Consider the following 21,569-nt stretch of genomic DNA (forward strand, 5'->3'; position numbering starts at 1 on the left):
GTTTTGCTGCTTAAGCAATACGCTTATTCATAAAGTGAATATTAATGTAAACGAGCTTTCAAAGGTAATTATTTGTTTAGTTTCTACCTTGGTCCCTTCTTTTTATTCAGGTTTCATGAAATAATATTATATTTGCTTGTTATAAGTGCTGAAGGCGTCATTTAATAATTATACATGGACGCGCGTAAATGTGGAATTTTTTTCGAGTGTTCAACTACCTAGACACGAGTGAGGTATCGAGTTAAACACGAGAAGAGAAATTCCATATCTACAAGTAACTATGTATTATTTTCTATTACATGAGTACAACAGCCCTTTACTGAGGGAAAAGTCGACTTAATTAATGAATGAAAAAAAAAAACAGTATCCACAGTTTCTGAAGAAAAGTTATTACGTGCTTTGACGACAAGGCTCAGGGTGAAAAATGCGTTGACTCGTTGCAAAAACAAACAATGGGCGTAATTTTTTAATCTACAAAATTCTCAGCTGTTGACTATTTCCTTACCGACAGAAGAAATCTTTTCGAGCACCCGGCCAAAATAGGCCTGGGGAAAGTCTTCCAGTCCTCGATTGTCGCTCTCAACCGCGAGAACTTTCGGTTCTTGTTTTCGTATTTTGTTTTTTCCCCCTTCTAGGAAATTATGAACTTCATTGTCTGTAAGCGATACAATGTTTTTGTAGTCATAATCTGATTGAACCGTATTGATTTTCTTTGAAATATTTCTCTCATTGCATCTATTATCGAAACTTTCGTCAAAGGATACGGCCAATCCCATGTGCAACCATCTCCTTGCTTCTTCATACAAGCAAAGTTCGACACAAGCTCTGGCTCCTCAAAAGAAAGAATGCAATGATTGATAGAGCTAAGTAATTCAAGGTATAAAGGGGTAAGTTTCTAAAGAAACTGTGGTGCTGCGTCGGTGGGAGAGTATGGCAGGTAATTTAGTGTTAACAACTGGGTTGAAAACGTAAATAACAAACAAAAAAACGGACAAAAATTTACATTCCAAATCGGCACCCTCAATCCCCTCGGAATCAACGAGCGCTTTTCATTCAACTAATTTATTCCTGTTTTCTCGTCACCATATTCCCACCAATGGCGTAGCCCCACTTTCTGCATGTAAATCCACACACAACCCACAATTCCTCTAATCGCTCTGACGAAGGGCTAACGCTCGAAACGTCAGCTTTTTTACCCTTTACGGTGGCTAATTTACGTTTTCAACCCAGTTGTTAACACTAAATTACCTGCTAATTCAAGGTATACATGTGTGCAGACTGTGTTTTTCATTTAGTTCGTAAGACAACTGTGAAAATGAAGGAATATAGAAATTGTGGAAGAATTAAAAGTGGACAATAAGAGTTAGTGCAAAGCGGCTACCAATATTGGTTCAAATATTTGAAGACTTATGAACCTCTTGGTGCGTTTTTCCCCACTATCAGACATTGACACACCAGATACAATTGACACCTGGGATGCAGTCAACTGCCATAATCCATACAATTTCCTTTTGACGAAATCACTTTTAAGAGTTTTGATGACTATGGTTGAAAAACTCACCTTTCTTAATAGCTTTGATTAAAGTGGGTTCCAATTGAACAGCAACCGTTGCGTCATCGAGACACTGCAAGTAGTTCCCTATGGAATTCAGGAATTAAATTTAAGTAGTCATCAACGAAATCATAAAATGCATGTAATTTGTGTTGAACATCCGTTTATATGTTTGTCCTTGAAACCAGGCGACAAAAAGTTGCAATTGCTCAAATTGCAGGCCTCTGAGGATGTCTACCTTATACGATTTTCAACCACAGGTCAAATAGAATTTTACTTCATTGCGATTGCTATCAGATTTCTTCAAAAATTTTCAAAATTTAAAATTTGCCTCGCTCCCGTGCCAGCGTGTGGTCTCGTGTCTATTCTGGTAGTAGCACCCACCTTGTATTTAGGATGCGCGGTTTCCAATCCCGTCGAGGACTGCTTTTTTATGCTCAGTCTTCCGTAATTACTTAAATTGGAGTCCATCTGTGCAAATTAATTCTTTTCTTGGAGCGGATTGCGTATTCCTTTTTAGAGGGGGTAAATTTCTGATTTGCAGCTGTGTTGCTGCAAATCCGGACTCCATGTGACTAAGGGCTAACGTTCAAAACGATAGCTGTGTAATTTCTTTACGGTAGCCAAATCAAATTACCAACTCTTTTGAGAAAACCAAATCAACCTGCACGCCCTCCCTAAGTTCGATTCAGGAACTAAATCGTTGGGATCTGGATCCAAAGATTCCAACCTCAAAGATCGTGAAATGACCTCGAATTAGCTAATCTTCTCCCCCCCCCCCCTCCTCTAAAAACGGCAAAGGCAGGATTTTTGAGGAGGGAAGAGAGCGTGTGTCTTTGGTTGGTTATTCTGTGGTATCAAAAATGATCAGTCTTTCACGACCATGACGGGCGTTTACAAGCACACGAGGACCACACCCCGGCCGTTGACCACGATCCTCGGTTATAATCTACAGCTAAAGAACTCTATCACCGCATGAAAAGGCTAGAGGCTTGAAAAAGGAATTCTTACCCAAACGGAAATGAGCTGTTGCCCTGTTGCTATAAAGCTTGGCGTTAAGCCGTTCATCTTTGCAGTTCACTTGAAGTCCTTCCGTGTAGGACTTTATCGCGTTATTAGCTTCTCCTTGTTTGTATTCTTTGTTACCTTCCGCGAGACATACTTTCGCTATCCCTGAAAGCAGGCCATTTTAATGTTAATTATCTAGTAATGAATGCAAAATTTAGAGGTAAGAACGAACCTTCAGATCATAAAGAAACTTAGAGCTCTGCTTATCTATGTATTTTTATAAAGTAAAATATACAGGCTATTAGTAGTCTTAGCTGTAGCTTGCCTATTACCAGTTAGTTAATCAGGTGACTTTTAGGTCGAGAAGCTTTTAAACTCCATTTACACCTTGCGTACGTTTTCCAAAGTATTAAGATAACCTTTTAAAGCGTGCACAAGTTATTGACAAAAGGTAATTTTGTACAAAGTTGGTAAACTATGAGGAAGTCATTATCTTTTTAGGCGTTAACGACCCTTGCAAACTTTTCGTGGTAACCAAATCAACTTGGCTTACGTTCGACTTTGAGTGCCGTACCTTAGAAAATGAAGCTTATTGACTCTCAGCAAGTTATTCCCATAACACTACAGATTCTTGATGTAAATATGTCAAAACTACATTGGGACACCTTTCAAAGAAGTCATTTTCGCCTGGTTTTCTCACCTCTTGAGGGGTCATCGTATATTCCTAGTTCTGAATCGCTCGAAGTAATTTGACTTTCCTCTATCGCTGAAATTGCCAAGCGGAAAATATATTAATCTTATAAGAGATCACAGCTATAAGCAATTTCAACATGCACACTATCCTCGCCACCTAGAATACCAACGCATTTATTAGATTCCAAAAACACATAAAACCTTCAAGTGTAAATGTTTTAAAGATTACTGCACATGATTAAAGATATACATTACTATTCGACCAAAAGGTTTAACAACCACTTCAAAACTATCATATAACGGTCTTTTTCGCTTACCTGTGACTGGAGGTTCATTGTTCAAGTCCAGTTCTTCCACCGTTGTTGGAAAATTATTTTCTGCCATAGCTGAAAATTAAAAGGAGTCGATTCTAATGCGCTAGAAATCATGGTTACAAATCAATGGAGGAGACTGAAATGAAAGTAATCTAAAGAGAAGGTCGAGAAAAATAAACAGGTCCCAAAGTTTCTCCTGTCACGCTATCGTGGTGGCGTGACAGCTTGAGTCAAGTTCCGCTCTGTTGACTTACTGTACGTAGAAGGAAAGCCTCTCGACCTATATTTGAACCGATAAACTTAAGACTCCTTTAAGTTTGTATATTTTACTTAAACCTAATACATGGATAACTTTTTTGGCATTTTTTATTATTATTATTATCATCCTTGAAGTTCTAATTTTTTTTTTTTTTCGCGAACCACGAGGCTCTTTTAACCTAAAAGTTCGTTTTAATTAAGAAGTTGGCATCAACTGTCATGGGTCCTAGTATTCATTACTGAATCATTAACGCAAAACACAGACGAGGGTTTGCGTAACCGTCACGAAGTCTATCAACGAAGTCCCTCCGCCCCCCCCTCCCCCCCCCCGCCTATGAGAAGATCATAGATAAATTTTTATCGAGCGGTGAGCATGTATTATCCTCCCTTTTATATAGATATCAACAGCAAATGTGAATCATAGATCATTTCGAAACATTTTGAGAGCACCGAAAGGCGATCTGGTGCATCGAAACGCAGCTTGCTGAAAAGTTACTTCAAATTTGGACATGAAAATTTAGCAAATTCTCATCAGAAGAAATGTTTCACTTTTATTTAATTTATTTTTTTTTATATTTTTATTAGTATTATTATTATTATTATTATTATTATTATTTTATTTATTTTTTTATTTATTTATTTTTTTTAAGTTGAATTCAACCTTAGACACGTTCGCAGATAAAAGCCTTCCCGGAAAGTATTACCGTAATGTTGATAAATCCGATTATTAAGGCGACATTGATATTTTAACATGTGAAGACATAAATGGTGCGTTACTGCGTGCGGTGAAGATGTCATGTTTTCTATTCCATGGGCATCTACAATACTGTTACAATTACAATACATCGCGAATTTTGCGACATCAAAACTGCAACCGCGATCTTAAGACATAGGGAAAAAACTTTTTTATGGAAATGCATTTTGTATTTGTATCTTTTTTTAACCTCACGCTTCGTTTCATTTTCGAGAAATATTGGCTAGTTTTGATGTTGACGAGAGCTATAAATACAACAGGTCATCCAGTTCTGTCACGCTCTCATCACGTGCGGCTGCCGCCTAATAACCTTTTAGCTCCCAAAATCATACGAAAGTGTGATTGACGAATCGGACTCCCGCTTTGCGGTCGTCCGATTTTGCCAATCACTCTTAAGATTACAGACCGAATTTGACTCCACTCAGTTCTACTACCATTATTAATCATATGAGAGAAACCAATGAAATTTTTTAGCGTGATGTAAGTGAAAAATTTCATATCTGACAACAGCAAATCAAGAAAATTCGATTGAAATTAAACCTAATTGCTGTTCGGCGTAAGGAACATAAGATTACGCGCTTCCATTTCAAAAAACATGAGCTCTAAACAACTGTCATAAATTGGAATTTAAAAATTGATTCGTACCTGTTAAACTGTCTTCCTCTAAATCTCTCTATTCTCCAAACGATGCTCTTTGCTATTTCTACATGCCTGAAAATATCAAGAACAATGTTTGCTTCACAATAACATCGATGAAAACATGAAATATTTTATATTCACCAGTTTAAAACATTTACTAGTCTCGTTTAATTCCCAGAGTCGTGATCAAAACTTCCTTTTCTACTTCAAGAAAGTTATTGTTTGTTTATTTTTATTTTTTATTACTGTTTGTTTAAATGTTTCTGCGAGACGATTATTTCATTCTGCGATTCAAATTCAGTTATTCCCCTTTCAGTGGAAAACAACCGCAATTCCTTTTTCACCTCAGAGCAGGACACTCTCTGCCATAACTGGATCAAAAAGAATGATTTCAAACCGTGAGTTAAATATCGTATCAATAGAATTCCTCTTCAAGTGATCACCTCGATATCTTACTCGTTTGCCGAGCTCACTCGTGAGATATCGAGGTGACAACGAGAAGGGTAACTCCATATTTACAAGCAACCATGAATCATTTTGTTTATTAGACAAACACTAAAGTCCTTTACTGACAAGAAAAGTGGACTATACTAAAAATGAGAATTTGATATTCCTTCATCCACCTGACAAAGCGGCGCGGAAGGCGAGTGACGTGTCAGCAGCTGATTGGCGATATAAATCAATGCAGCTTATAAGACAAATGTTTTTTATCATCTTTCCATGAAAAAAGCGTTACGATTTTCTCAATATTTCATATTCCGCTTTTGTCGAGACAACTCCATAAAGTAGCTAAAAATAATAACGGGGAACTTATTTCTTCTTCCCGCCAATTCTGCACTTGAGATATATACAGTCAAAAGTGAAAAAAAAAACATCTAGTCAAATATGATGATGCTATATATCTCATCCCAATACGATTACTTTTGGAACAATTAAATGTGTTCCTTCCTTACAAGAAAAGGATGCTGATTTGCAAGATAGATTTGCTCACACGCAGTTGAGTCCCAAAGAAGATTAAAAGGACACCCATCTTCCTGATTCATTCACTGAGTGCCTCTCACATGAAGAGAGAATTTTGTGTTATGTCAAAATTCTTCCGTTTATGAGATAAATTTTTCTGTTCTGGACGATTAAATTTTGGTTTTGGTGAACATTGTATTGAAATCCACTTTGTGAGAACAAGTGGCACATCATTGTTCATAACCGGAGGCAGATATAAATTTAAAAAGGTTCCATAAATAATACAGTTGTCTTGTATACTTTTTTTCAAAATGTTTCCCTTCTTTCGATTATAGTATGCCACTCATTACTTCACTACCTTTCCTCACCTCAAGAATGCCGCTGTTAAATTCCAATAAAGCTCTTTTCCAAGGATACTTGACTTCTCGTCGTAACTAACGAAGAACAGATTCAAATCGTTTCACGTTTTGCAAAGAACGTACTTGATTACATTAAACTCAGAATACCTTATGATCTCTTCTTAAATAAATATCCGCTGAAGTTATAGAAATATTTTCTATCTAGAAATTCCATGCATCTCTGTGTGGAGAAAACCTCAGTGTATCTTACAGGAATTTTGTGAATAAAATGTTTTTGAATCAGTTTTCTGTAAGTTGGGACCGTGAAAGAGAAATGTGAGTCTGTAGCTCTCTCTCTTTGAGCCCAGCATTTTCTGTCGCGTTCGGATTCATTAACTAAGGCTATTTTGTGTATATAGGACAAGCGGCACACATGATACTGGAATCAGTAATATCAATAGAATATCAGTCGATATTCTCTTGTTAATGATGTAGTTTCATAGATTCCTCATGGGTATGTAAATAAGCTACCTTAAATAAAAAAAGGGAGAGTATGTTTTTTTTCTCGGCTTCGATAAAGAACGATTTTAATTATTTTCACGAGTGTATAATAGAGAAAGAATACGAGCCTGTTTGAGCATTCAATCTTTAGACCAGCAGATCAAGATTTATGAATATTTTTCATTCGACAATAGAGCTCAAAACTCACTTTCTTTATTTATCTATTCTCAGACATGACACTTAACTACATTTCAGATCTTAGCAATATGCAGGACGGTTGTCATATACAAACAAGCTTAAACAATGCGTGTTTTGGCGCATTAACGAGAGCTGCAAGGCTCCAAGGTCTAACTTTCAGATCGTAAAATCCGAAGGTCAAAGATTTGAAGCCTGGAGTGAAGTCAATATTATTCTTTCTCCCAAACTCGTGACGAGTAAATACGATCGATATTTCTTTCATTCTTTCGTCTTATACTTCAAATTATTTGTTTATGTAATCTAGTCAATACTCGCCCATCTCATTCATTACAATGGATCCTTATCAACTAATTCTGTCCTCATCTTTACTCCTGTGAAAATGTGATTTGCCCCACAAGTGTAACAAAACAGTGCTCTTGGTAACACCAGTTGTATTGAAGAAGCTGAATATGAGCTCATCGAACTCGAAACAGAAAATCTTGTATCATTTGTTTATTTCGGGATACATGATTCGGTTTGGTGGCTATGCTATTTCACTATCGGAACATCAAGTTGGGACTAGGCGTCACACAACATTTTTTTAAGTTTTTAATTTTCATTAATCCAGAGCAAAGCACGATGATATAAATTTCCCTTATTTATTTATTTTTTTGCTGATGTGGTGTGTCGTTAAACTGCCGCCTGTTTGAGTTGTAGGGCGCCGAACTGCCTTGTGGGAGATCGAGGGTTCAAGCCCGTGACTAAATGTGGAAGGGCATTTAAGAGCTACGAATTTCGGAGTACTCAAGAAAAAAAAAGGAACAGAAACGATTCGAGATAAAGGAGAGTACGAAATATTCAGTACTAGAGACAACGACTTCGACTTTATTCAATTTAACAACTTCAGACAACTTACAGGACTCTTCTGTAATTTAATCATTCATAAAACGCGCCACAGCTGGAAGTTTTTTGGCCGAACTAAGAGTCCTATTACAGCCAGTAAAAAAGAACATCGTAAAAATATCGAATCACCTTAGAGCTTCAATTAGGAGTACAAAAGGGAAGGGGGTTTTACCCTTTAACTCCCGAGATCCTATTAGTAATTCTCCTTAATGTCTGCCATAAAATACTCATGATTTCAATTTGGAGGATTTGGTACTGAATCAACTTGTAGTTCCTTAATTGTGTTTTCTTCTTTATTCTCCTAAACTTGTCAGCTTGATTCTGTGTTGATATTGTAAGGAGAAATTCTCTTTTGCTCATGCATAGGAGTTAAAGGGTTAATCGGGCAAGGCAGGAGAGGGTTCACTCTTTTTTGGCAAGGAACAAAAAGGGCCTTGAGAATTGCAATACAGCAGTAGCAGACAGGTGCATTTTCACGCCGTTATAAACTGCTACCTATATATGACATTATACACAGATGTTAACTTCTCATATAAGACTACAACAGAGCTGTAAGTATTGGAATAGAAGAATGTGGCCAGTGAGACTAATAACCCTTCCAATTGTTTCTTCAGCAGGCAGTTCTATTTTTATTACTGGGTGAATTGATTTGGGAAAAAATTATCTAGATCAGATTGGTGTGGCGGATTCATGATTTACATCTACTGAAGAAACGCAACATATTTTGGTCTTCTCTTCTTCTGAAACACCACCAGCGCTATTTGACAAAAGAGGGATTTCGAAGGAGTGTGACAGCAAGGAACCAGTGGTTGAACACTTAGTGAGACATGTGTGGTAGCCAAAACGCATGGGCCCGAGGATGACCTTTGGCAAAACAAGAAAAATGAATAAACAAACAGACAAAATTTAGGTAAAAAGTAAACAAAAGAAAGCCAAAACGACGATGAGATTACAGTCCGTATAAAATACTCAGTCAAGCCAACTAAAAATAACCCCTTAATTACATTATAACTCCACTTTCTCAAATTGTAAAGCAAGTTACCCAAGCTAGACAAAATGATCTGTATTTTTTAGAAAAGACAAAGAAACAATCAAACACGGAAGCGAAAACAAAGAAGTGACAGTTTGTCACTACATGTTACACTAGTAGTACACTTAACTGCCAAAGTTTTTTTTTTTTTGAAAAAGAGACAAAATCAAAGTGAAGTGAACTCACTAGTAGAACTCTGATCCTCTGGATGTGATTTTTGCACATATAGGCCTGGTGACTCCAGAGTAAACAAAATAAAAGATGATCCTTTGATGGATGAATAACCCCTGAATGTAAACAATTTCTAAATTCCCACCATTACAAAAATGACAGATTAGAACTGATAAGGGCAAAGTGTAGCAATATTGTGGAAACCTAAATGGCAAATGTTAAATTGACTAAAATAGCTATCAAATTTGGTTTACAGAAATTATTAATGCCATCGATATTGCTGACCTTGGCGCACGCCACATTTGTTTACAATTATGCCATCTCTTCGCATGATTTTGTCAACTATCGTCAATTATCATGAACCATTTGAATGCAAACATGATAATAAATGATAGTGAATGAAAGTTAAAACTATCATCAGCTATCATGGCTTAACATCATAATGTGACATTAAGTAGTGTTTCTCTTGAAGGTGCTGCTCTGGATGTTCTTCTTCTGGAACACAGGCAAGAGGCCATAAAGCTCTGCAATAGAGAGAAAAGGGCATGTTACAATTCTGTTGAGATATAACACAACTTTCTCAGCTGGAAAATTTGGCACTAATTTGATTTAAACAGTACATGACATGAAACACTTTTTTAAATGAGTAAGGACAATTTTTAACCTTTTAACTCCCATGAGTGACAAAGATAGAATTTCTCCTTACAATATCAACACAAGATCAACTAGATAAGTGATGAGAATAAAGAAAAATATTAATTTGGGGATAATTAGTTGATCCAATGCTAAATTCTCTGAACTAACATTACAAGAATTGTATACTTGACAGTAAGGAGAATGACAAATTTGATCAGGGAGTTAAAGGGTTAACTCAATAGGAAAGTCAACCGCTCTTCCTTCTCCAAAATTATTTAAATAATACCACCAATATGGAGGAAGCTCTAGGCGAGAAAAATCGTCCTTTTCATAGAGCATGCTAACTCCATTCTGTGCTTTTTTATCTCTTCATCTAAAATCATATCTAACAATATCATGATCCTCTGTCTCAACTCAGAGGAATAGTTAACTTTGATTGCATTCGACTTAAGGATAGATAGGATGCCTTTCAGAAACGAGGCTGACACACGTTGTAGCCTTTGCACGGAAACAGGAGGGTTGCTGTATAAGGCCCTATAAGATTGTTAATTAAAAGAAAGCATAAGCTTTGTGTGGACCCAGGCCTGGTGTGGACCCAAGCTGCATGCACGGATGATTATTTCTAGCACTTTCTGAAAACAAACTTAGTCTAGTACTTGCTAAGTTGCTCACTCAAATGAGCTGAAGGTTCCCATGTGCTGGTCCATAGAGGGCAATTCTTCTATTTCACGCGATCTCAAAGTCCTGAAATTGTTAAAAATAAATTTTGTTTGTTAATAAAAAAACCTTTAACTATCACATTAATTTTTGTCAACTATAATATTTTTGTATCAACTGTTCGAACATTTCATACCTCGTTCTTTGATCTTCTCAAGCTAATCAGTCTCTCGAAAAATAAACTTTAGATCCACTTCTTCTTGCTTTAAAATATTTTTTTAAAAAACTACGGTGGAAAGAGTATTTAAAACCTTGTGATCGACCAAAGCTCCGAGCCATGTTGAAATGGGTCAGCATTAGATTCCATCCACCAAAACCACCTTGGTCGAGAGGGACTGAGATGGAATGATGGACAACTAATGACTTGTTATACTAATTGAAAATTACGAAGCTACGACAACATGCCGACTTATCCCGATGACCTAAGTGTATCATTTGTTTGGGAAATTGCGTCAAAACTTTTTACTCAAGAAATGGTAAGTATTAATTTATTGTTCGATTGTAGTATTATAAAACATTTTACGCAATTTTATGCAGATATTTCACGTATATAAAAGGTGCCCAGATGTTACGTAGTTTTGGTGGATGTCATTGGGGAACATCCACCAAAACTTTGACCAAAACCATCAACAATATATTTTTTTTAATTTTATCTATAGCCACTATTAGATGTTCAGGGAGACAAAAGATTTATACCACTAATTAGCAGTTAGTGCTCTGGCTAATTATTTTTATGGTGCACAATTGCTGACCGACCAAACGTTCATAAGGATTATCATAACTCTTAACATATAGAATAAAGTGGTTTTGGTGGATGTTTCTCTCCATCCACCAAAACCACCATAGCAATTTCTGCTACTTCCTTACAGAAGACTGATGTGACCTGCTATTTGGAGTACATAACCACAATCTATTTCTTTGTATGTAGAGATATTTTGGAAAGTTCTTTAGTCAGCACCTTTTATTATTGAAACCATAATCATAACATGGTGCACAATATAGAATACAAAAGGTTCTGGTGTGGTAATCATGTAATCTTGAAACAGGAGAGTTTTTAACTGACTTAAACTGATTTAAACAGACATCTGCAACAAAATTCCAGGTCCAGAAATTTCTTCCACTTTTTCTGCTAAAATCATAACCTTTAAGTACAACAAATCAGCACATTAGTAATAGTCCATTTTACAGTTGTGTGCTTGGTTGCCAAGCCTTTGTACAGGAATGAGGCTAAGGGTGACCCTGTTATGATACAAACCTTGCTGCTTTTCAAATGCAAATTACTTTGTTATCATGCAAACTAGATACTGGTCTCTATCACAACAAGGTCACCTTCAGCCTCACTCCAAATCAAAGGCTTGGCAACTAAGTACACAACTGTAAAATGGCCTATTATTATCAGGGGTCTGAAAATCCTATAAATCTTTCACATTTATTTCAAGTAACCTTTAATTTCACATGGATGAATAAGTATATGCTCAAGATGCAGAATGTCTTACATTTTACAAACTATTTCCCTTTTTATGGATAGACAGTGAAAGGCCTTTGCCACATTGGTGAATCAAACCATTGTATACCATGCATTTTGTGATAATTGTTTGTTTTTGCTCACAATATCCAGAAAAATGGAGGGGATAAATTTAAATAGCAAATTCTATTAATGGTTAAAATTGAATAACATTGGAAGATCAAATTAACTTTGTACTGTTTAAAATTCAGTTTTGGTTTCTTGCTTATTCCAGCCTCTTAATATTCAAAAGCATTCCTTGTCATTTTTGTGTTCTTCTGTGTATATAACTTGAAAAATAAACACAGAGAAAGGAAACCACAAAGGATTAAACTTGAAGCTAAAGCAAAGTTTAAGTTGAGCCATAGCTGATCCAAATACTGAGCACTTTGTATTGTAACCCATTTAGCAGTAAAGTTTATCTATATGTCTGCCAGCTTGCCACAAGTCTTACCCCTCTCCTTCAAAAGTCTCTATAAATAAATTTTTCTTTGTGGTCCCTAATTGATGATAAGTATATTACAGCTCCTCAATTTTCCTCTCTCAAGACAAGGTTTCTCTAAATTTAACAAAGTAATGGACTTGATAAAACTCAAACTATAACTCAGCTGGCTGCTACTTGCAACCTTAATTTCTAGATATCAATATACAATAATCAATATGTTATAAATAAGAACCCTAATGCTTAATTTTGCAGTAATCACCTTCCTCCTTTTCATTTGCAGACCAGACTGGAACCTATATAGGTGTGTTTGCTTGTTTTGAGTGGGGATGGAAGAAAAGGAGTCATGCCGCATATCTGATTTATTAAATCGCATTTGTTCTGTTTATACATGAGTAGAACTACCTTGTTCTCTGAAAAAAATAAAATTTCTCGCATTTTTATCTGTGCTTCGCAGTCAAACTTCCTTGTGTCTTGGACAAGAAATCTTATTTTCTTGAAAACAAAATCTTTGTTTCCAGCCTTCTGTAATAGGTAAATATAACAGTGTAATATGAGTGACAGTGTATTTCTCAAGTTATTTTTTGGAATGTGACAAAACGGAAGTGTCATAGCGTGATAAAGAGCAAACATATGATTGCTTGATAGAAAGCAAAAAATGCAGAATTGCATATATTTTCTCCTTTGTCAGCAGCATATGTTAGTGAAAAGTTCTTATAATTGTTAACTTCTAAACCATCTTCAATTTAGCTAAGATTGAACTGTTATCACGTTTGTCATAAAAGTATTCTGAGATCAATGTCATATGACCCATTCATGTATTTGACCTTTCGAATTAGCAAGCCATAGTTGACAGAAACACAAAGGTTGAGGATAAAAAGAAATTATTATATACAGTACTTCTTCTGCATCTTTTCGTTTCCTTTTCTCTCCAGCTGTTCTATCTATGCCGTGCTGGCAATTGAACACTTTCCTTCCCAAAATTAGGAAAGGCACACCAGTAAAAAACGAATTTTTGCTCCTTAAATATCTCATGCATCTTCCATGGAGGTGTAAGCATTAAATTAACCCGAATGATTCCACAATTGTGATATCATCCAAGCCATGCCAGAGGACTTGAACTAGATAAACTAGTGAGAATGCACAATAGCGATAGCAAAGCTTTGTAATGCTAAAGAGCTATATCAATATATATAAATATATGTTCCCGAAACCTTTGACAGCTTTAAAGAAAGAAAACTTCGTCGTCAATCCTGTTTCAAATTCCGCAATAAGTTTATGCGCCTCATCAACAGAATTTACGTATCCTAAATTATCTGCATGTCCACCATCAATGGTTCACGACTTAAAATTCTCGCTATACTGTTTTTTGTTTGTTCCTCAAGAATCATGGGATTTACAGCTTCGGATGTTCGGCTACATCACTTGCGGATTTCCGAGAATCTTCGGTTATGTTTTGCAAGTCATTAAATATTCCATCTCAGTCCCTCTCGACCGAGGTGGTTTTGGTGGATGGAATCTAATGCTGACCGAGACCGTTGAAATGAAACATGAAATCTGATCTCAAAGTGCATGCGTAGTAGTACTTGACGAAACCACTGACCGAATTCACCGAGGGAGAAAAATGTCCCTAATTTCTGCTATTTACGAGTGTTGATAACCGTTTGCAGATGTTATAGCAAAGGCAAACAACATATTTTAACTGCTATACTCAACATTCAGAGATTGATCAAAAAAAAGAAAGGGATTCAACAGTCTTTATAATATTTTTATGTCTATTTTTAGGTATTAGATCTTCAGAACGAAAAAGTTCACCATGAAGACACAAACATCACATTGCAAGATATCTGCTTCCAGCCTTTGGCTTCTCAAATACAAGCTTGTGCCATACAAAGTGTCTTTCAATATTTTCAAAATAGCAAAACCAACCTGAACAATTGCTTAACCAGCGTGGGTTACCACTGCAATGATCCCAAATACCCTGACTTTAGGGCAGCTTGGTGTTTGAAATAATCAAAGGTGCTAGAAATAATCATCCAACCCATTTTGAACTTCAGTGCACAACTAACTTATTATGTGTCCATTTTTTCATGAACTATGCTCTGTAGTTCTGAAAAACTGTTTTGGCCTCTTGTCATGTGTACATATTTCCAATTTTTTGTTGTTATTTTTTTTTTTTTTAGTAAAAAACACCAATTTCCATTGTGATGGCATTCATGTGTAAGAGTACACACACATCTGCAATTGTAGCAAATGACAAAGACCAAATTGAAATGCATTCATTTGATTACATGCATGCGTATAACTTCACGTTATGTAAGTAATTACACATGCTTGATGTGTGTGTGAGGGTGCTGCAGTATCCACAAGTAGTACTGTAGTTTCTTTTCTTCTGTTACTGCGACATTAATTGTATACTGATGATTGTGCACTATTATCAATGTGACTTATACCATGTATGTCAGACTTAGACTTTTTTTTCATTATTTGCTTGTAAAGATTGCCCTCTTCATTGGTCTCCTGTTTGCAAGCATTGCTGCTATCCCTCACTTAGACATCGGCCTTGATCAAGAACTTGCACTGCCCAAGGTAATGGACAAAAATGATTTTTCTTTTTCTTTTTTTTTTTTTCTTTTTGCTTTCGACAAGGAGCAGGTCTTGATCTGAGGAGAAAATTTTATGTCCGCTGGATTTGAGGGCAGTTTCGTATTCCGTCATAGCCTTGTTGAATTCGTCTTCGTTGCAGGAGTTATCAGATATTCTACGGCTGAAGGAGTCAAGTAGTTGCTTGATTATGTTGGGAGGGTGGTTTGACTTTGCATTGATGTGTAGCGGCTGGTTGTTAGGCTTTCTGTAAGGGCAGTACGTTCCATTGTTGAGATTAAATGTGACATCGAGATAGTTGACGATTTTCAAGTTGGTCTGTATAGTGATATTGAGTCCGTTGTTCTTGAAATGACTGGTAATGTCTTTCCTAATTCTTTCGGCTTATGGTCCAGAGATGTTTTTGAATACGGCAAGGTCCGTCGTCTCTGTACAGACCAATGCATTCTTTTCCGTAGGTGTTACCTAAACCGCAGAGAATAAATAAACCGACTAATTCGCAAACTTCTGCGCCGTCGTAGCTACCCATGGTAACATCAAAGGACCCTTTTTTTTTATCCAGGCCGTACCGTTGTTGAAAAGTAGTGATTTCCTTGAGTGCATAATAATGTTAATGTCAAGATCCGATATAGTAGTGTATTGTTTGGAAAAGCAGATAGAGTCTGTTAATAGCTTTTCGGTGATAGATGGATAAAAGTTTTCAATGTCGAAGACATCAAAAGTGTGTTGGTTCTTGTGTTGAATATCAGAGAACAAGTTGATCACTGAGTAGGAGTTTTTCCATTGGTTAAGTCCAGTTTTTTTGTCCGACAGTAGTGTTGATATTCTCGAGTATATGTTTGCTTAAACGTCCGATTTCACTTTTGGCTGGGTTGATAAGTCTGCATGTGGGTTTGTTCTGGAAGTTGTCCAGTGCCCGCTCAACAACAATTGCCTGTCTTCCAGCGTTATCTACAACGCACAAATCACCACTACAGACAACAAAACGACCCCTAAGAACTACATTGGACTGACCGAAGGAACTTTTAAACAAAGATTTAATCAACACAGGGTTACATTCCGACACAGAAAATACACTAACAGCACTGAACTATCCAAATACATCTGGCAACTGAAGGACAACTCTGTAAACTTCAACATAAAATGGTCCATTATTGCAAGAGCCAGGCCCTACAACAACAAGACGAAAAGATGCTACCTTTGCCTGACCGAAAAACTCATGATTATTAAGTCCAACAGCAACAACTTGCTGAATAAAAGATCCGAACTTATATCTAAATGCCGTCACGAAAACAAGTTTTACTTAAAGAACATCTGACGCCTCCCTGCTACAATAGACTTTCGTCAATATATTCACACCTACTGCCCCATTGTCCTTCATTAATACACCCACATCCATTGTAATTTTCGCTTTTTCTCACCTATTATATTACAAAAACCCATTGTAATCAGCAGCTACCTTTTTTTCTATAGATAAATTAGCCTACAAGAATGTTTTTCATTAAATCTGTCTGACGAGTGCGTAAGCATGAAACTCAGAGTAACAGAGAATCATGCGTGTTTCATTTTAGTCATTTTGAATTGTGTTTCGCTCTACACTCACGTGTATTGAGCACTTTCCTACAGCATTTGGTACAATTTCCCACAATTATGTATATATATATATATATATATATATATATATATATATATATATATATATAGGGCCTTAGCCTGGTTGGTAGGACCCTACTTCCCGCCCTCTCCCAACCCAAGTCCCCAAGGGCTATCTTCCCCCTGCTCTTCCTTCCCCCCCACGCCACTCTAGAGTACTGATCAATTACCATCCAAAACAATTTTCGGGGACCCTAATAAAATAATATATCTTATTATACGTTTTGGTGTGTCAGTACAGCTGAGTATTTTTACAAATATACCTTTGACGAGCCTGTTGGGCGAGTCAAAATACAAACAACGAGTTTTATCATGACCGTAGCCAAGCATGGGCAGAAATTTAGGACAGTCAGCGGTTCGTGACGCGGGCTCTATTCTGTACATTTCGACCCTGCTGAGTCTGCGTAGCTTGGTTGTGAAGCAGTCGGAAAGCTATCAGTGAGCGAAATGCCAAGAATTTTGTTTTACAAATCGCTGAATGATCTCAGTACCGCGGATTTTTACACAGAGAGAAAGAGAAAAAAATCTAGATTCTACGAGAGCGAAAGAGTCGTTTCAAAAAGAGTCAGTAAGAAAAAGGTAAGCGAATCTGCTTTGCTCCGAGTGTTTGACTGAAATGAATCTCTCTTTCATAACGAATACTCGTTTAACCTTACTCAATCGTTGGTCTAGATTGAATATTTCATCAAATGGAAGGGCTACTCGAGCCTACAAAACTCCTGGGAGCCAGAAGAGAATTTAAACGCCTTTGCTTTGAGGTGAGATATCATGTGTGATTAACAGCTTTATAATTACACAAAAAACAGGAGAAATCCGTTACATTGGTTTTCTCTGTTGATATTCTGTGCTTGTATGTAATAATTTCCTATTCAATGTAAAAATTGTAATGCTATTTTTTAAGATGAATGTTTTTTCCTTGCCCTTAGGTCATTCAACAACCCAAGGCTCACACAGCAAGAGATTGCTGATGCCAGTGAGGGTCTCCACATTGGTATTTTAGAGCAATTAAAATCAAAGTCCCAATTACCCACTGTCATTGCTTTTAACCACACTTATTTTAACTTTTTGTTTAAAGATAAGGGACGGAAAAGTAATGACAGTGGATACATCCTCCTTGAAAAACAGGATTTTATAAGATGCCACTTTCCTAATGGATGGCACAGGCTAATAGATAGTATAGGGGATGGGGTGCAAATTGACTTTCCTGTGAAGGTCAGATTGTTTTTGTCATGGAGTCCAAAGACTCATAGCTTGACAGGGGAGTCAATTACACCTTGCCCACGATATAGGCCAGAAAAATTGAGTATTTCTTTTTGTAAAGCAGCATGTAGCCTGACATGAGACAAATTAAAGAAACCAAGACTTGATTTGATTCTATTTGGCATTGTGTATTTATTACAAAATAGAAAATCTATATTTTTGTAGTAGTTCATCACATATTCTTATATTGAGTCAAATTTTTCATATTTACAACCTAGAAGTACTTGCGGTGTGCAGGCTGTTTTTCAATTTGTTAAGTAAGTATAAAGGACACAAGAGTAGACCTCCACTTCATTGAATGCCAGCTTTAAGAGAACATTTTTACAATCCAAAGAACAAAAAAATCAATAGTTTTGTAGTATTTGAGATTGCTATCCCAATCATTGTTGTTATTGTTCTATTTTTCAATACTGAGTTCTCTCCATTGTTCAGTGCAGTGGTGGTCTACTGAGACTACCCTAGATATATATGTTACCCTCATGGTAAACTAAGCGTTACTCAGGTTCTTCAGGATCAAATGTTGTTTTCCTTTTCTTGCTCCTTGCCTCAAGGAGATCTTTTTCCCAGTATTCTGTATTTGATTTATTATATGGCCTTTTCTCCCTTTCTGATTTACGTAGTGCCCATTGTCTGGCCTCAACTTTTAGGACATCTGAGGCAGCATCCCATTTATTTGATTTATGTAATACAATGTTTCTAGCATAATCATTGTTTTTCTCCACACCCTGCCCTGTGAAAATTTTTACAGACTTGTGGGTCCTGAAGAACCTGAGAATTCTCATGGTAGAAGTCCAGTATCTGTTATCAAGCAAGATTTGTGGGGCTGAAGAAGCTATTTCTAAAAAAATTATATCAGACCGCATCAACTGAAAGGATTTTTAATTATTGACGTTCTCTTTTCCTCGAAGAATTCTTGTTCATGTTAATGCCCATCCTAACTTCTGATCTTACAATGTCAAATTTCGTTCATTCACATCAGGGCCATAAGAGGTCGTCAGACAACTTCTTCTCTTGCTCAGCGACATTAAAACCAGCGACATTTCAGCAAGTTTTCTCGAGGATCAAGACAAATACTCCAGTTTTTTTTTACATTATTGAATTACCACCATATCGACAAGCAAAAGAAAGATATGTTTGAAACTGATTCATCTCATCCATGATTGGGCCATGAGTATCAGAATGTCTTTGGTGTTTGGGCTCATTCGGATACGAAGACAATATCCTCACTTGAATTATGCTTCCCATGAATTTAATCACCTTCAAAATTTTCGGCTTCAGTACATCTTGCTGAAAAGTTATTTAGTTACTAAATCCATTGTTTAAAACCTATCAGACGAGCAGAGCTACCACACAAATATTGAAGTATTTACAGATTTATAAGGGTGTTGGCAATTGACATAGTCACTGCAAAGTAAACGAAGACCCATGATCGGAGACTTCGTAAAGCACTGTTCTTTTTTGCCATCACAGCCGAGGTATTATAATTGACAGAACTGCCAAGAGGAACTCCTGCTGAGCTGGGGAACAGTACTGTTGGCGGAAGCGAGCTCGTGTGAGTTGTGACAAGATGTTGTGAACGGTTGAAGAGACCTGGAACCGAGTGCGAATGACGCACAACTGCTTTGTTGGCATGTTGCCCTTCCACTTTAGGAGTTTCTCGTGCATGCGTCGTCGCTGACTGGAAACAGGTTATGCTTGACCTCCAACTTATTTTAGATGAAGACGTGGCTTTCACAATCATCTCGCCCTTGGATAAAACGGTGGGCGTGATTTTGCTAGAGAAGCCCAGAGATGTTGAGGGAGATAAAGGCGAAGCGCTAACTTTGGCTGAATCACTGAAATTCGCTTTGGGAAGGGCTAAGTAACGCCTGCAGGTCACTGCTCTATTTCCGTATCCGGGACATTCGCATTCTTTCATGGTAACGTCAGCAATTGGATCACATTTCCCGCCAGAACTGCATTCACTCTGACAGTTGGCACCAGTCAAATTGCTATGAAGCAGTGCTAATGGCTTGGGACTGTGTTCAGGTGTAGTTTGAGTCACATGACCAATGCAACCCTGGAATCTGCGTAAATCAAAGTTGTCAACAGGCATAAAAGGTTTATAAACTGAACTACAACCTTAAACGTAATAAATATGACGTATTTTTCAGTACTTAATGATAATTTTTTCGCCTTGTAAACCACTTGGTAAAGTTTTAATACTCTCAAGTTATGCATTTTTCATAAGCATTTTGACATCTCATCTCATTTTTTTCTTGCAAAAGTTTTCTTTTCATTCTGCTATCTTGAATAAAAAGAAATGTTTTCATGCGATTTGAAATAGATGTGCGTCTGTAGGGTGTGTTAGATGTCTGCCTCATATAGAATGATAGTAATAAAGAAACCATTTTTCTACTTACTCAATAAATTCGAAGCCGCTTTGTGGATTTGCCAGATTGATATTCGATGGAATATTACCCACGTAGAGAATTTTCCAATATTGTGAATCAGAAGCGGTAAATTGGCAGGGAAAAGAGTCTGTTTTACATCCATCCACAGTTAGGGTGACTTCTTCATTCCCTCTTGTCAAGCGAACTCTATGCCAAAGAGAATCAGAGAAGTTTCCATTAACTATCAGTTCTCTTAGTCCGCAGGTGTTAAATCTTACCCGCGCGCGGAGCTTTCCTTGGACAAGGAAAAAATCGAAGAATTTGTAGTTGCCGTCACCTTGGTAAGCGAGAATGGCAGTGGGCTTGTTAGTTTTGAAAAGGAATGATAGCTCTCCAAGTATTCGCCATGCCTCAAATACTGCATAAGGAGACTCTGTATTGTAGGCAAAGAAGGCACCTTCACTGGTGTTTTCCGAAGGAATTTCTCCCTTGATTTCTTGTGCGAAAAGACCGAAAAGTATTAGGGAGACACACGAGTACATCGTTCAGTTCTATAACGAAACGCTGTCGCAGTTTTCGCAAAGCGCACGCGTGTTTTCACTATCGTGTCACTCTCGAGTCCAGGGTCATTTTGGCTTCTCCGCTGCCAAGGAGCCAAAATGACCCGGTACTCGAGATTGCCATCGTTTTCTTTCATATCTAAGAACTGTGCGCATGTACGGATAAATCAGAAGCCCGCTAATACCCTGGGCCGGGTTGTTCAAAGCTGGGTTAAGATAACCCAGGGTTAGTGTGAAATCCGATTTTAGATCTAAAAGCTTTACAAGAAAATTCAGTCGAATTCTTTTTGTTTAGAGTATGACTACTTGATGCTCTAAAAAGGACACTGAAAATTTTCCCAAAAAGGCTTTTGAGTAAAGGAATAAAGAAACGCATATTAAAATTTAACCCTGGGTTACTGCTAATCGGCCTTCGAACAACTGGGCCCCTGCTGGAGAGCTCAAGGTCTCTTTAAGGAATCGACGTGACGGTTAAGCAAACCACTGGATTGCGTTACCACATGAAATAGACGAAAGAAATGCG

At 37.1% G+C, this 21,569-nt stretch overlaps 3 protein-coding genes and 2 long non-coding RNA genes across 5 annotated transcripts; 2 read left to right on the plus strand and 3 right to left on the minus strand.

Moving 5' to 3' along the window:
* Nucleotides 1-482: 482 nt before the first annotated feature.
* Nucleotides 483-5,295, minus strand: LOC149049661 (RNA polymerase II-associated protein 3-like). Its single transcript, XM_089198649.1, has 6 exons — nucleotides 5,225-5,295; nucleotides 3,571-3,639; nucleotides 3,261-3,326; nucleotides 2,564-2,725; nucleotides 1,562-1,639; nucleotides 483-832 (listed from the first exon to the last, which is right to left on the minus strand). Exons 2-6 carry the CDS (start codon nucleotides 3,635-3,637, stop codon nucleotides 483-485), a joined length of 723 nt encoding a protein of 240 aa, XP_089054775.1. The 5' UTR covers nucleotides 3,638-3,639; nucleotides 5,225-5,295.
* A 4,383-nt stretch (nucleotides 5,296-9,678) lies between these two features.
* Nucleotides 9,679-10,939, minus strand: LOC149049662 (uncharacterized). Its single transcript, XR_016184451.1, has 3 exons — nucleotides 10,788-10,939; nucleotides 10,591-10,678; nucleotides 9,679-9,822 (listed from the first exon to the last, which is right to left on the minus strand). It is a non-coding gene; the product is annotated as an uncharacterized LOC149049662 (long non-coding RNA).
* On the plus strand, nucleotides 10,939-13,042 carry LOC149049663 (uncharacterized). The gene is made up of 2 exons (XR_016184452.1): nucleotides 10,939-11,127; nucleotides 12,881-13,042. It is a non-coding gene; the product is annotated as an uncharacterized LOC149049663 (long non-coding RNA).
* Nucleotides 13,043-17,227: 4,185 nt separating this feature from the next.
* On the plus strand, nucleotides 17,228-18,226 carry LOC149049664 (chromobox protein homolog 6-like). Its single transcript, XM_089198450.1, has 3 exons — nucleotides 17,228-17,433; nucleotides 17,527-17,612; nucleotides 17,781-18,226. Exons 1-3 carry the CDS (start codon nucleotides 17,302-17,304, stop codon nucleotides 18,193-18,195), a joined length of 633 nt encoding a protein of 210 aa, XP_089054576.1. The 5' UTR covers nucleotides 17,228-17,301; the 3' UTR covers nucleotides 18,196-18,226.
* A 756-nt stretch (nucleotides 18,227-18,982) lies between these two features.
* LOC113680128 (uncharacterized) lies at nucleotides 18,983-21,066 on the minus strand. The gene is made up of 2 exons (XM_027197121.2): nucleotides 20,517-21,066; nucleotides 18,983-20,180 (listed from the first exon to the last, which is right to left on the minus strand). The coding sequence occupies exons 1-2, from the start codon at nucleotides 21,026-21,028 to the stop codon at nucleotides 19,481-19,483; spliced, it is 1,212 nt and encodes a 403-aa protein (XP_027052922.2). The 5' UTR covers nucleotides 21,029-21,066; the 3' UTR covers nucleotides 18,983-19,480.
* Nucleotides 21,067-21,569: the final 503 nt, after the last annotated feature.

This window comes from Pocillopora damicornis, chromosome 2 (assembly GCF_964200805.1).
Source record: "Pocillopora damicornis chromosome 2, jaPocDami1.2, whole genome shotgun sequence".
Taxonomy (NCBI): Eukaryota; Metazoa; Cnidaria; class Anthozoa; order Scleractinia; family Pocilloporidae; genus Pocillopora; species Pocillopora damicornis.